Here is a 15,163-nt window from a genome sequence, read left to right as displayed (position 1 = left end):
CAAGCAGGACCAGCAGTTACAACCCGCGGGGGAACGGGCAGGCGGAAAGAGAGAATGCGACAGTTTGGAAGGCCGCCCTGCTAGCCTTAAAGTCTAGGGGCCTTCCGACCTCCCGCTGGCAAGATGTGCTGCCCGATGCGCTCCACTCTATTCGGTCACTGCTCTGCACTGCCACTAACGCCACCCCTCATGAGAAAATGTTTGTCTTCCCAAGGAAGTCCACATCGGGGACATCGCTACCACCATGGCTGACGTCCTCAGGGCTGGTCCTACTGAGAAGACACGTGAGGACCCATAAAACGGACCCCCTGGTTGAGAGGGTCGACCTCCTCCACGCCAACCCCCAGTACGCTTACATTGCGTACCCGGACGGGCGGGAGGACACAGTCTCCATACGAGACCTCGCACCCTCGGGGGCCCCAGTAACCCACTACCCACTACCACCACCCCCCACGATCCAATACCCAACCCCAGCAGACGGCACGCCTGGGCCCCGCGACCCGCTCGACACCCACGAGGACTACACACCAGTGCCCCAGCTTACGCGGGACTCGACGCCGGAAGCTTCACTACCCCTGCCGTCGCCACGTCGATCACAGCGGCAGACAAGACCTCCGGAGAGACTCCAATACACAAACTTTTAATACACTTCACCCCGCCGGACTCATTTTTAAACAAGGGGTGAATGTGGTAAACCACTGTTCTACCTGCCTGTATGAGTGTTTGTATTCCACTGTGTACATTCCTGTACATGCCTCGGCTGACTCCTGCCACGAGTCCAGGTATAAAGGTGACTGCTCCACAGTCCCTCTGTACTCTGGACTGGTCGACCACTCGAGGCACACCTTCATTCTCTTGTTAATAAAAGCCTGTTAGTTGCTCGCTTAACCTCAGTCTTTTGAGTAATTGATAGCGCATCAGTAGGTTTGAAGGTTGCCACACGGAGTCGGCACTGCTCAGTCAAGGATGGTCCTGAGATGGAATCAATGGGCGACGCTTGTACCAATCAACAGAGATAGCAGATGTTGATTCTGGTGAGTGAACCTTCTCTCCAGTGCCATTCCTGCTAGCATTGGGACAATTAACCTGCTAAAGACCCCTTCTCCTTCATCACATTGAAATGAGAAATTGAGTCCATTTTCTCATTAGCGTGACACCAGACTGTGTGTGGTGGGACCTGAACAAAATGCGATAACACTGGATATTCTGCCTGGGCCATGATTGATGTAACCAGTCAACCAACTAAAATTGCTGCTCTAGCTGCTCTCTTTGAGTTGGCCAAAGCTAATAGTTTTACATCTTCAATGTAAATGAAGAGCTTAAGGAGCGGGAGGACGAAGAATGATATCAGGTGTCCTACAGAACGAGCCCTTTCCTCATTATTTTTGGTGAGTATAATGTGGTATTGCATCCCAACTGGGTCAATGGCCCTAAAACTCTTGCTGCAGGCTGGAGACATGGCTTTATCTATCCATTTATATCTCCAACCAACTCTGTGGACATCCACCAGATGGGTTTAGGAGAGCTTACTGGCTTGCCTTCCTGCCTCACCTTTCATGGTAGGGGAAGCTTTACACCCCTATCAAAAAGCTTGAAAGAAGCAGGCTGACTGAGAGCTACAAGGAAAGTGGCTGCTGCCTCTCCTTTCTGACTTGTAGTCACGGTCACCGCAATATTTCAAAAGCGGTCAGTGAGAACAGCAGTAGTTTGCAGATCTAAGGATTAGACAGACTTTGTCTGGTTAGGTGACTAGATAAGGGAAGACTTGGTTCTCAACTTTATCTGTCCTCTGCCAGATTTTTGGGTTAGGCAAAAGGTGCTTATACCAAAGGAACTTCGTCCCGTAACTACTGCTGTTTCAAGCCAGGGAGAAGGTAATGGTAGGGTAGGAAAACTCAATTCTTGCTCTTTAACAGCCCCAGTAGAACGAGGCTTATAATTTGTTCTGGGCCCATTCTGACCTTCATTCTGAATGAAAAGTTCAAAATGGTAACATTATTCCACATCATTTGGGTGGTATGTCTAGGGGACTGACTGGAGTCTAAAAACCAGAAGAGTCCTACAGACACTACTTGACGCTCAACATAAATGAAGTAAATTATTGACAATCCCTCTATGAAATGTCTTTACATAGAATTTACAGCACAGAAAAAGACTATTCGTCCAAACTGGCCTATGCCGGTGTTTATGCTCCCCATGAGCCTCCTCGCACCTTATTTCATCTCACACTATCTGCATATCCTTTTATTCCTTTCTCCCTCATGTACTTATTGTTATGTTCATTAATAACTAGACATTCTTATTATGAACACAGCTAGCTTTTGCTAGTTACTTTATTGAGCACATGTGGTCTGGTACAGTATCTGTAGAGGCTTCCATCTTGACTGCTGCCTTGTGGGTAGCCTAGCCTCATGGGTAATGTAGTCTTAATATATATACAGCTGGGTAGTGTAGTCTTAATACATACAGCTATATACAGCTCTACACAGCTCTACGGCTCCACCTAGTGTCCACTATAGAATGACATGTTTTTGATCGTTACATCCCCCTTTCTTTGAGGTTTAACAAAATCAATATCAATCAACTTTCAAGAAAACAATAAAGGTAATATCAGTAACACTTTTGTTAGTGCTCTATAAACATAAATATTTTCAAAACAGTCAACACATTTTCAAAGCTTTACATTGTACTCAAAGATTAAGTCTATCAGGCTTTTTTACTTCACGTGTGGATCTTCTCAACATGGGTAAGTCTGATGTGTCATCATGAGATTGTTCTGGCGGTGAATGACAAGATGCAGTTGCGGCATTGTTATCAATCTGCTCTTGTATAGATCGAGGTCTCCTTGCGATCTTTGCTTGGAGAGGGTTTCAGTGTTTCCTTCACTCTTCATGCCATAACTCTCAATGTAGTCAATGCACTCTCAAAAAACTGCTGGCAGCTGGATCCCATCATACAGCATAGTCCTCTCAGCAGCCTCGGCTAATGGAACACCAAAGATTGGCCTGAGGGAAGAAGGAGTATCCACCGGAACTGCTTCCTGCTCTGGTGCAGGCTTCTTCTTTTTCTTTTTCTCTTTCCACTGCTTAACAACATCTGCTGCAGTTATATCTTTGGACTTTTTCTCCTTGTGTTTTTCTTCTTTGTGCTTTTCTTCCTTTGGCTTCTCTTTGACCTTAAAGTCTTTTTCTTTCTTCTTGGAGAAACTAGGCTTTTTGAAGACATGGATACCCTTTGGCCTTTTCATCCCGCAGGGGTCAGTGCTGGGTCCCCAACTCTTTACAATCTATATTAACGATTTGGAGGAGGGGACCGAGCGTAACATATCAAAGTTTGCAGATGATACTAAGATGGGAGGGAAAGTAGTGAGAGAGGAGGACATAAAAAACCTGCAAGGGGACATAGACAGGCTAAGTAAGTGGGCAGAGACTTGGCAGATGGAATACAATACTGGAAAGTGTGAGGTTATGCACTTTGGCAGGAAAAATCGTAGAGCAAGTTATTATCTTAATGGCAAGAAACTGGAAAGTACTGAAGTACAAAGGGATCTGGGGGTCCTGGTGCACGAAACTCAAAAGGTTAGTATGCAGGTGCAGCAAGTGATTAAGAAGGCCAATGGAATGTTGGCTTTCATTGCTAGGGGGATAGAATATAAAAATAGGGAGGTATTGCTTCAGTTGTACAAGGTATTGGTGAGACCGCACCTGGAATACTGCATACAGTTTTGGTGTCCATACTTAAGAAAAGACATACTTGCTCTCGAGTCAGTACAAAGAAGGTTCACTCGGTTAATCCCGGGGATGAGGGGATGGACATATGAGGAGAGGTTGAGTAGATTGGGACTCTACTCATTGGAGTTCAGAAGAATGAGAGGCGATCTTATTGAAACATATAAGATTGTGAAGGGTTTGGAGCGGGTGGATGCGGGGAGGATGTTCCAGATGATGGGTGAAACTAGAACTAGGGGGCATAGTCTTAGAATAAGGGGCTGCTCTTTCAAAACTGAGATGAGGAGGAACTACTTCACTCAGAGGGTGGTAGGTCCATGGAATATGCTGCCCCAAAAAGCTGTCGAAGCTACATCATTACATAAATTTAAAACAGAAATAGACAGTTTCCTAGAAGAAAAGGGAATTAAGGGTTACGGGGAGCGGGCAGGAATTTGGACATGAGTTTAGGTGCGGATCGGTCATGGCCCTGTGGGTAGCGGAGCGGGCCCAGGGGCCGTGTAGCCTGATCCTGCTCCTGTTTCGTGTGTCTAATTCTGTTAGATTCAGGAGATAGTCTGTCATAGTGGATTGGCGGTTAGGATCAGATCAGCCATGATCTTATTGAATGGCGGAGCAGGCTCGAGGGGCCAATTGGCCTACTTCTGCTCCTATTTCTTATGTTCTTATGTTCTTATGGGCTCTCTGCTTCATCACCTGAGTCATCTGGTCTGCTTATGGCACAGTTTATACGGTAGACTCTCTTGACCAGTTCTAAGTCTTCACAAGCTTTGTCACCTAGTATCGAATCAAGTCTTTCAGCCACAACAGAAAACATGAGATGATGCACTTTGTCTTTGACTGTCACTTTAATTCTGCATACACCTAAGCTATCTATTTTCTGTCCATTATAGCTCTTCAGTAGTACTGACTTTTTCTGTATTTTGGGCTTTTCTTTCATATTTTTTATGTCACTCATACTGATTAAGTTTGCTTTTGCCCCAGTGTCCAGTTTCAATGTAACTAATGCTCCATTTATCTGCAGTGGGATCATCCATTTGTCCACTTTTACTGCATTGACTTTATGTTCAGCATTGTCCATTTCTGAGGGCTGCACATTTTCTGTATCTTTTTTGATATCGTCACATGACACCATTCCTACAAAAAATGTCCCACTTAAATCAGTGTCCTCAATCACATTAACTTGTTGCCCTTTCGTTGTTTTTACTTTTGAAAAGCATTGTTTGGCAAAGTGATTCTTTCCATTACGCTTTGTGCACATTTTTCCAAACGCTGGGCATTGTCTTAACTGGTGTTTGTAACCACAGCGTTTACAATTAAAAATTTCATCCTCCGATTGCTTTTCATTTCTGTTCTGCCCACGTTTCTTCCCCTTGTAGGACACAGCACCGACAGCAGCATTATCACTCATTACAATAGCATCATTATTGATTTCACTGAAAGTCTTCACGTGCTTTTGAGCTAGCTCGCTGGCTTGGCATATTTTCACTGCATTTTCCAAATTTAGTTCGGTTTCTCTCAACAGACGTTCCCTGACTTTTTTATCATGAATACCAAACACAATCTGGGCATGAATCATGGATGATTTCAGCTCAGAGAAATTACATGTCTGTGCTTTCAGTTTCAGATCAGTTATAAAGCTATCAAAAGTCTCATTTTGCTGCTGTGTCCTTGAACAGAACATGTATCTTTCATAGGTCTCATTCTTTTGGGGAGAGCAATGTGCATCAAATTTTTTTAGCACATCTTCTAATTTTTCTCTGTTCTCCTCTGGATTAAATACAAATGTATTAAATACCTCTATCGCCTGTGGGCCTGCAACCGTAAGCAGCAACGCTATCTTCCTTGCGTCTGGCTTCGTACCAAATCCGATGGCTGCAATGTAGAGTTCGAATTGTTGTTTAAGAGTCTGCCAGTTGTAGTCGATATTTCCTGTGAGTTTCAAACGCTCTGGTGGCTTCAAATTCTCCATGTCGCTTTTCACAATTTTCAGCAGATCTTCACCACCCTGGTACCATGTTATGTTCATTAATAACTAGACATTCTTATTATGAACACAGCTAGCTTTTGCTAGTTACTTTATTGAGCACATGTGGACCGGTACAGTATCTGTAGAGGCTTCCACCTTGACTGCTGCCTTGTGGGTAGCCTAGCCTCATGGGTAATGTAGTCTTAATATATATACAGCTGGGTAGTGTAGTCTTAATACATACAGCTATATACAGCTCTACACAGCTCTACGGCTCCACCTAGTGTCCACTATACAATGACATGTTTTTGATCGTTACACTTATCTAGCTTCCCCTTAAAGGCATCTATACTATTTGCCTCAACCACTCCACATTCTCACCACTCTCTGGGTAAAGAAATTTCTTCTGAATTCCCTGTTAGATTTATTAGTGACTATCTTATATTTATGGCCCCTAGTTTTGGTCTCAATGACATGAATCTTGTCATTCATGTGGAAATGACTTATGAAATGATAGTGGGCGGCCTGCTGGCGGCGCTGTCCAGGGAGAGTATAAATACTCGGGCATGGGCCCAGCTTGCTCAGGACATTCTTTAACAGGAACTAGTGAAGGACACAACTAGATCTCCATGTTGAAAAACAGTTGTTTAAAGCCTTGTGCCTAGTAGTTTTCTTACGTCACTCCCCATAAGTGAAAATACCTTCTCTATGTCTACCCGATCAAACTCCTTCATAATTATAAAGACCTCTATTAGTTCACCCCTCAGCCTTCTCTTTTCTAGAGAAAAGAGCCTCAGCCTGGGATGTATCCCTACGTTAAATGTGCTGTATGTGCAAATTGTTAATATCTCCCATTCAGTCTCCAGCACGAAGAATATTCCCAAATTACATATTTGTGTTGTTAGTCTCTCTTAGAGTTAAACTGTGGCATCTAAAACATTGTCTGTACTCAGGCAAGTAACCCATTGGTGCTGATGCATGTTACTTGGGTCTCATCCACATTACTCGAGTCTCATCTACATTACTTGGGTCTCATTTACTAGATTGATTCCTGGGATGAGAGGGTTGTCCTATGAGGAGAATTTGAGTAGAACGGGCCCATATTATCTGGAGTTTAGAAGAATGAGAGGTGATCTCATTGAAATGTATAAAATTCTGAAAGGGCTTGACAGGGTAGATGCTGGGAGGTTGTTTCCCCTGGCTGGAGAGTCTAGAACTGGGGGTCACAGTCTCAGGATAAGGCGTCGGCCATTTAAGACTGAGATGAGGAGGAATTTCTTCACTCAGAGAACATAAGAACATAAGAAACAGGGGCAGGAGTAAGCCAATCGGCCCCTCGAGCCTGCTACGCCATTCAATAGGATCATGGCTGATCCAATCTTGGCCTCAACACCAGTTTCCCGGTCTCTCCCCATACCCCTTGACTCCCTTGCAGCTCAAATATCTGTCAATCTCCGCCTTGAATATATTCAATGACTCCGCCCCCACAGCTCTCTGGGGCAGAGAATTCCAAGGATTCACAACCCTCTGAGAGAAGAAATTCCTCCTCATCTCTGTCTTAAATGGGCGACCCCTTATTCTGAAACTATGCCCCCTCGTTCTAGATACCCCCACTAGGGGAAGCATCCTCTCAGCATCCACCCTGTCAATCCCCCTCAGAGTTTTATATGTTTCAATAAAATCACCTCTCATTCTTCTAAACTCCAATGAGTATAGGCCCAACCTGCTCAACCTTTCATCATACGTCAACCCCTTCATCCCAGGAATCAACCTAGTGAACCTTCTCTGCACTGCCTCCAGTGCAAGTATATCCTTCCTTAAATATGGAGACCAAAACTGTACGTAGTACTCCAGGTGCGGTCTCACCAGCGCCCTGTAAAGTTGCATCAAAACGTCCCTACTTTTATACTCCATACCCCTTGCAATAAAGGCCAACATTCCATTAGCCTTCCTAATTACTTGCTGTACCTGCATGCTAACTTTTTGTGTTTCATGTACTAGGACCTCCAGATCCCTCTGTACCACAGCATTTTGTAATCTCTCTCCATTTAAATAATAATTTGCTTTTTCATTCTTCCTTCCAAAGTGGATAACCTCACATTTTCCCACATTATACTCCATCTGCTAAATTTTTGCCCACTCACTTAACCTATCTATATCCCTTTGCAGACTCTGTGTGTACTCCTCACAACTTGCTAACCCACCTATCTTTATATTGATGTAAGCCCCCGAAGTGCGGACCAAGTAATATACAAGGTCGACGTCACCGGCTTGTTGCAGGAAAGACAGACCCAATAATTGAAGTCAAAACGGTTTATTCAGGCCTGGGGAGAACTTCTTGCATCCCTACGCAAGACCAAAACTCCAACGAGCCTCTCAAAGTCCACACAGTTATACACATTTTGCATACCTCCTCAGAGATCCAATCGATTTAAAAGTTTACACAGTAATCACTATCTGGGAGTGTACAGATTTAACATATAGGATAAGTTTTGTTTCCTTATGGATGAGTCGTACTAGTCTGCTGATTTCTTGGCAATGAGTCATACCCCTTCTGGCCCCTATTAAGTTTCGTTTCTCCAGCTTAGGTTTTCTCCCTTCTGATTCTACCCTCAGGTTCCCATGTCCCTGCCAAGCTAGTTTAAACCCTCCCCAACAGCAGTAACAAACCCTCCCGTGAGGATATTGGTCCTGTTCCCGTTGAGGTGCAACCCGTCTGGCTTGTAGAGGTCCCACCTCCCCCAGAAACGGTTCCAATTCCTCAGGAATCTAAAGCCCTCCCTCCTACACCATCTCTCCAACCACACATTCATCTGCTCTACCTTCCTATTTCTGAACTCACTAGGACGTGGCACTGGTAGTGATCCGGAGATTACTACCTTTGAGGTCCTGCTTTTTAACCTCTTTCCTAGCTCCCTAAACTCTGCCTGCAGGACCTAATCCCTCTTTCTACCTATGTCGTTGGTACCGATATGGACCACGACCTCTGGCTGTTCACCCTTGCCCTTCAGAATGCTCTGCAACCGTTCAGTGACATCCTTGACCCTGGAACCAGGGAGGCAACATACCATCCTGGAGTCATGTCTGCGGCCGCAGAAACACCTGTCTGCTCCCCTAAATATTGAATTCCCTATCACTATTGCTCTCCCTCTCCTCTTCCGCCGCCCCCCCCCCCCCAGCCTGTGCAGCTGAGCCTTCCATGGTGCTGTGGACTTGGCGCTGGCTGTACTCCCCAGAGGAACCATCGCCCTCACCAGTACTCAGCACCGAATACTGGTTGGTGAGCAAGATGGGCTCATGGGACTCCTGCACTACCAGCCGGGTCCTCCTTTTCTGTCTGGCGGTCACCCATTCCCTCTCTGCACATTCTTAAGCTGCGGAGTGACCACCTCCCGAAACGTGCTATCCACATAGCTCTCAGCCTCGCGGATGCACAGCAGTGACTGCAGCCACCGCTCAAGCTCCGTAACCCGGTGCTCGAGCTGCTGTAGCTGGCAACACTTCCCGCACATATGGTCATCTAGACCACAGGAGGTGTCCTGGACTTCCCACATGGCACAGGATGTGCATTCCACGGGTGTGAGCTGCCCTGCCATACCTCTACTTAACAGACTATTTACTAACCTAGCTGGAATAAACTTAAAACTTTAAGAAAGCCAAGTATAAACACTGTGCTGTGTGCTGTGAGGAGGATGTCGAGAAACTACAGGATGATTTGGACATGTTGGGTGATTGGGCGGAAGCATGGCAGATGCAATATAACGTGGATAAATGTGAGATTATCCACTTTGGTGGCAAAAACAGGAAGGCAGATTATTATCTAAATGGCAATAGATTGGGAGAAGGGGAAGTGCAACGAGACCTGGGTGTCCTTGTGCATCAGTCGCTGAAGGTAAGCATGTAGGTGCAGCAGGCGGTTAAGAAGGCAAATGGTATGTTGGCCTTCATAGCGAGAGGGTTTGAGTACAGGAACAAGGATGTCTTGCTGCAGTTGTACAGGGCCTTGGTGAGACCACATCTTGAGTATTGTGTGCAGTTTTGGTCGCCTTATCTGAGGAAGGATGTTCTTGCCATGGAAGGAGTTCAGCGAAGATGCACCAGGCTGATACCTGGGATGGCAGGAATGATGTATGAGGAGAGATTGGGTCGATTGGACTTGTACTCGCTGGAGTTTAGAAGAATGAGAGGTGATCTCATTGAAACTTATAAAATTCTGACAGGACTGGACAGACTAGATGCAGGAAGGATGTTCCCGATGGTCGGGGAGTCCAGAACCAGGGGACACAGTCTAAGGATAAAGGGTAAGCCATTTAGGACAGAAATGAGGAGGAATTTCTTCACCCAGAGAGTGGTGAACCTGTGGAATTCTCTACCACAGAAGGCGGTGGAGGCCAGTTCATTAAATATATTCAAGAAGGAGTTGGATATATTTCTTAAGGCTAAAGGGATCAAGGGGTATGGGGAGAAAATAGGGACAGGGTACTGAGTTTGGATGATCAGCCATGATCGCATTGAATGGCGGAGCAGGCTCGAGGGGCCGAATAGCCTACTCCTGCTTCTATCTTCTATGTTTCTATGTTACCAGCTACTCACCAATCAGCTACCTCCCCTTGTGCCAACATCACTTTTGACTTCTGACGTCACTCTTTGAAAATTCTGCCGGTGCTGAGTTGGTACCGCCGCCGCCTCACCGATCCTCCTAGGTCTGCTCTGCCGCCGCCGCTGCTGCTGTGGGGCTTACCTGCGCCACAGGCTCCCTTTATACGCCGCCGCCGCCTCGCCACTCCTCCCAGATCCGCTCTGCGCCAATTCTCTGCCCCAAAGGGCTGTGGATGCTCAGTCGTTGAGTATATGCAAGGCTGGGATCTATGGCTTTTTGGATACTAAGCGAATCAAGGGATATGGGGATAGGGCGGGGAAAGTGGAGTTGAGGTAGAAGTTCAGCCATGATCTTATTGAATGGCGATGCAGGTTCAAAGGGCCGAATGGCCTATTCCTGCTCCTAATTCTTACCTTCTTATATTACTTGGGTGTAATCTACATTACTTGGATCCATCTGCAGCAGCAAGTTGCCCTGCCTCAGATCAAGTCTCCATCACGTCTCCAAGCTAGCTGAGCGGAACCACTCAGTCAAAGTATCACCCCCTCCCCTCCCTTCCTCTCTAATGAAAGCCATGATGTGGAGATGCTGGTGTTGGACTGGGGTGGACAAATGTGGGAAGTCACACAACACCAGGTTCTAGTCCAACAGCTTTATTTGAAATCATAAGCTGACGAAAGAGCAGCGCTCTGAAAGCTTGTGATTTCAAATAAAGCTGTTGGACAATAACCTGGTACGATAGCAAAATACTGCAGATGCTGGAAATCCGAAATAACAACAGAAAATGCTGGAAAGACTCAGCAGGCCAGGCAACATCCGTGGAGAGAAATCAGAGCTGAAGTTTCGAGTCGAAACCCTTTTTCAAAACTGGAAAGAAAAGAAAATAGATCGAAGGCAGGGCTGCGATGACTGGTGTTGTGTGACTTCTCTAATGAAAGCGACAGTACACAAGACTGAAACCAAAAGCAGCGAGCTGGAGCATCGAGCTGGAGCAGTTCGTATTATTTCATTTTGTGGCTGGAGGACAAGAACCATGTTGCGGAGCGTGAGATGCTGCAGCTTGGTTCTGCTCTCGGTTTTTCTTGCCCCTTGGGCAACAGAGGCGAAAGTTGTCAGCTCCTTCGATGAATGCAGCCAGTTCTTTTGTAACGGCACTGAGCCCCTAGTCACCTTGTCAAAATCTGCCAGCGCTTAAACAATGAGGATCAATTCGCCACGGTGTACAACACAGAGCTCCGGATCCCGGTGTATTCCGCTTACAAGGAGAGTTATGGGACGAGTGCTGGATTGGGCTCCAGACCCAAATACTTCCTTATTGAACCGCAGGTAGGATATTGTTTCAATACGGAATCGTTTTCTTACAACCTGCTGCTGATCATTTCTCGAAAGATGCGAGGATGAGAAATGAGTCATCTGAATATGGCAGTACAGTTGTTATATTACTGTACATAAGAACATAAGAAGTAGGAGTAGGCCATACGGCCCCTCGGGCCTGCTCCGCCATTCAATAGGATCATGGCTGATCCGAATCTAGACTCACGTCCACTCCCCTGCCCTCTCCCCGTAACCCCTAATTCCCTTATCTGCTAGGAAACTGTTTATCTCCATTTTAAATGTATTTAATGTTGCAGCTTCCGCAGCTCTCTGAGGTAGCAAATTCCATAGATTTACTACCCTCTGAGTGAAGAAGTTTCTCCTCATCTCAGTTTTGAAAGGGCAGCCCCTTATTCTAAAATTATGCCCCCTAGTTCTAGTCTCACCCATCAGTGGAAACATCCTCACCACATCCACCCGATCAAGCCCCCTCACAATCTTATATGTTTCGATAAGATCGCCTCTCATTCTTCTGAACACCAATGAGTAGAGGCCCAACCTACTCAACCTTTCCTCAAACGTCAACCCCCTCATCTCCGGAATCAACCGAGTGAACCTTCTCTGAACCGCCTCGAGAGCAAGTATATCTTTTCTTAAATATGGAAACCAAAACTGCATGCAGTATTCCAGGTGTGGCCTCACCAATACCCTGTATAACTGCAGCAAGACTTCCCTGTTTTTATACTCCATCCCCCTTGCAATAAAAGCCAAGATTCCATTGGCCTTCCTGATCACCTGCTGCACCTGCATACTAACTTTTTGTGTTTCATGCACCAGGACCCCCAGATCCCTTTGTACTGTAGCACTTTGCAGTTTCTCTCCATTTAGATAATAACTTAGATAATCCAGAGAGGGTGAGTTCGAAATCTTACCAGGGCAGTTTGAGAATTTCAATTCAGTTTTTTAAATTCTAAAATTGCCATGTTGGGATTTTAGCAGCCAGTTCTTTTTGTATAGGTTTTACAAAGTCCCACAGAAAAAAGTTCAAATTCTCAGACTGCCCTGGTGGGATTTGAACTGGCCTTCTTCTGGATTATTAGTCCAGACCACTAGGATTATTTTTCTTTTTTATTCATTCATGGGACGTGGACGTCGCTGGCGAGGCCGGCATGTATTGCCCATCCCTAATTGCCCTTGAGATGGTGGTGGTGAGCCGCCTTCTTGAACCGCTGCAGTCCGTGTGGTGAAGGTACTCCCACAATGCTGTTAGGGAGGGAGTTCCAGGATTTTGACCCAGTGACAATGAAGGAACGGCGATATACTTCCAAGTAAGAATGGTGTGTGACTTGGAGGGGAACTTGGAGGTGATGGTGTTCCCATGCACCTGCTGCCCTTGTGGAGAGGTCACGGATTTGGGAGGACAAAACCACTACACCGCCTTTGCTAATAAATGTGAATTTATCGAGGGGAAATTTAACAGGGAATAAGAATTTGCACACACAGGAAGTGTGTGCAAAGATAAGATTTTTAAAAATAGGTTGTAGGTAGATATGAGTCACAGTTTAAATCAAGAGAAGTAGGATCTGAACTGACCATTTCCAATGTTGATTTCAGTTAGATCTGCCGAATGGTTCAGAGGAAATGAGTGAGGAACCAGAAGATGGAGTTGGGGAGAATCAAGCCCTCAACAGTGATTATGCAAACACATTGTACGATCAAGGTCACCTGTACCCGTACTCGTTTAACCCTGGCAGCAGCAGAGCGACATGCACCCTCACCAATGTCGTGCCCATGCCAAAGAGCTGGAACAGCCAATGGTTTCAATACGCCGAGAAACCGGTCCACGCCATGAAAGGGAAGTGTCCGCCGGGGATGACCTTGTTCGTGATCACTGGAGCCATCCCATCCAACGAGTACCTCAACGAAACTGTGAACATACCCTACATGGTGTACACCTATTACAGATGCTGCAAGGAGGGTCGGGACAAAGACACTGACGATGAAACAGAGGTATCCGGTGGTTACAGCCTGTCACTGGATATAACAACCGGAGAGACAGTAAAGGAAACCGCCACCCTGGAGAAATTGCAGGGATGGCTTCAGAGTTCCATTGAGTTCAACCCCAAACGGTCCAAACGTGCAGTTTCAGAAAGGGTAGGCGATCTGTTGAAAGTGATCATGGAGTTTCTGTTAAATATGTGGGTGATGCTGTTTCTGGACCCCAATAACATCGTGACCAGCCTATTCGATTATTTGCGGTTTATTGCACGGTGTGTCTCTGCTTTGGTGGCCTTTGGTGTTTGTGGAGTGGTGTGGGTTGTTTGGGGGATCTTCAGCGCGGTTGCAGCCCTTGTCGGTCTCTCACTGGGATCATATGGGCAATACTCGGATTAATCGGTGCAATTGCCAGTTGGATTGGGGCTCTGGTATCCAAGGCTTTCTGGTCTGTCGCCAATACCCTTCTGAGCCTCATTAAGCATGTAGCCAAGTCTCTGCTAACAGCTTTGTCAAGATGGCGCCCGAGACGGGTCCGGCGCTAGCGCGTTCTCCCTGCTTCGGGCGGCCCGCTCTCACCGCTCGCTCCCGCAACCGGAGCGAGGTGTTCAGCAAGTCGGGCAGAGGCAGCGCTAGCCATCTCCTTTGGCTTTGCACCATCAGCCCTTTTGTCTCTTAATCTCTCCTGCCTTCCATCCTATCACAGACCTTCCCTTTTGTTCTTTCCTCCCCTTGCCCACTTTCCCTGCCCCTGCACTTGCTTAAAAACCTGTTCCATCTTCAGCTTTTTCCAGTTCTGACACAGGGTCATCCACCTGAAACGTTAACTCTGTTTCTCTCTCCACAGATGCTGCCTGACCGGCTGAGTATTTCTGGCATTTTCTGTTTTTATTGCAGATTTCCAGCATCCGCAGTATTTTGCTTTTCCCTTTATATTAAATTGTGTGATACGCAGCTTCTTTAACATAATCTTCCATAATCTTTAAGATCTGCCACGCATGAACCAGCAGCACTTATATGATGCAAGTTGCTGTGCTTGATTAGATGCAGCATGGGGTCTGCTAGACTGGCCTTATATGCACTGAAGCTGCTTTGTTTACATGCAGAGCGGAGCTTGTTTGAACAAAAATGTAACCTTTTGTACTGTTGGTGTTGTTGCACTGATTGAGCATGGCCTACTTTTTCAATAAACGGACTATATTTTATCAAACCGTGTCCATGACTCTTTCGGGACTGAAGCAGACTGTTGGGAAACAGGGCGCAAGGAATCCTGGCCCCACCGCAACTGGAAAAAAAACATGGGAACGTGACTGCTCCTCCCATAGCTCATCAAAGGATCTCAGCCCTTACGTTAGCTAGTGCCCTCAGCTCTGACCCCATCACCCATCTTAGGAGTCAGCTGTAGCTCAGTTGGGAGCACTCTCGCCGCTGATGTCAGCTGCTTGTGGGTTTAAGTCCCACTCCAGAGACTTGAGCACAAAATCTAGCAAGACTGGGGGAGCGCTGCACCGTCAGAGGTGCTGCCTTGCGGAGGAGACATTAAACCAAGGCCCTCTC

General features: G+C 46.3%; 1 protein-coding gene across 1 annotated transcript in view; it reads left to right on the top strand.

The window, feature by feature from the left end:
• LOC147120906 (protein phosphatase 1G-like) overlaps positions 1-14,791 on the top strand; it is a 64,115-nt gene extending 49,324 nt beyond the window's left edge. Inside the window, exon 10 of the mRNA XM_085979381.1 lies at positions 13,226-14,791. Within this exon, the coding sequence (XP_085835507.1) occupies positions 13,226-14,005 (780 nt within the window). The 3' untranslated portion in view covers positions 14,006-14,791. The remainder of the gene's footprint in view (positions 1-13,225) is intronic.
• The last annotated feature ends 372 nt before the right edge of the window (positions 14,792-15,163 follow it).

This window comes from Somniosus microcephalus, chromosome 3, assembly GCF_052327205.1.
Source record: "Somniosus microcephalus isolate GS21.2 chromosome 3, FLI_Smic_1.0, whole genome shotgun sequence".
NCBI lineage: Eukaryota > Metazoa > Chordata > Chondrichthyes > Squaliformes > Somniosidae > Somniosus > Somniosus microcephalus.
Note: the sequence above shows the minus strand (reverse complement) of the source record. Positions and strands in the feature narration are given on the sequence as shown.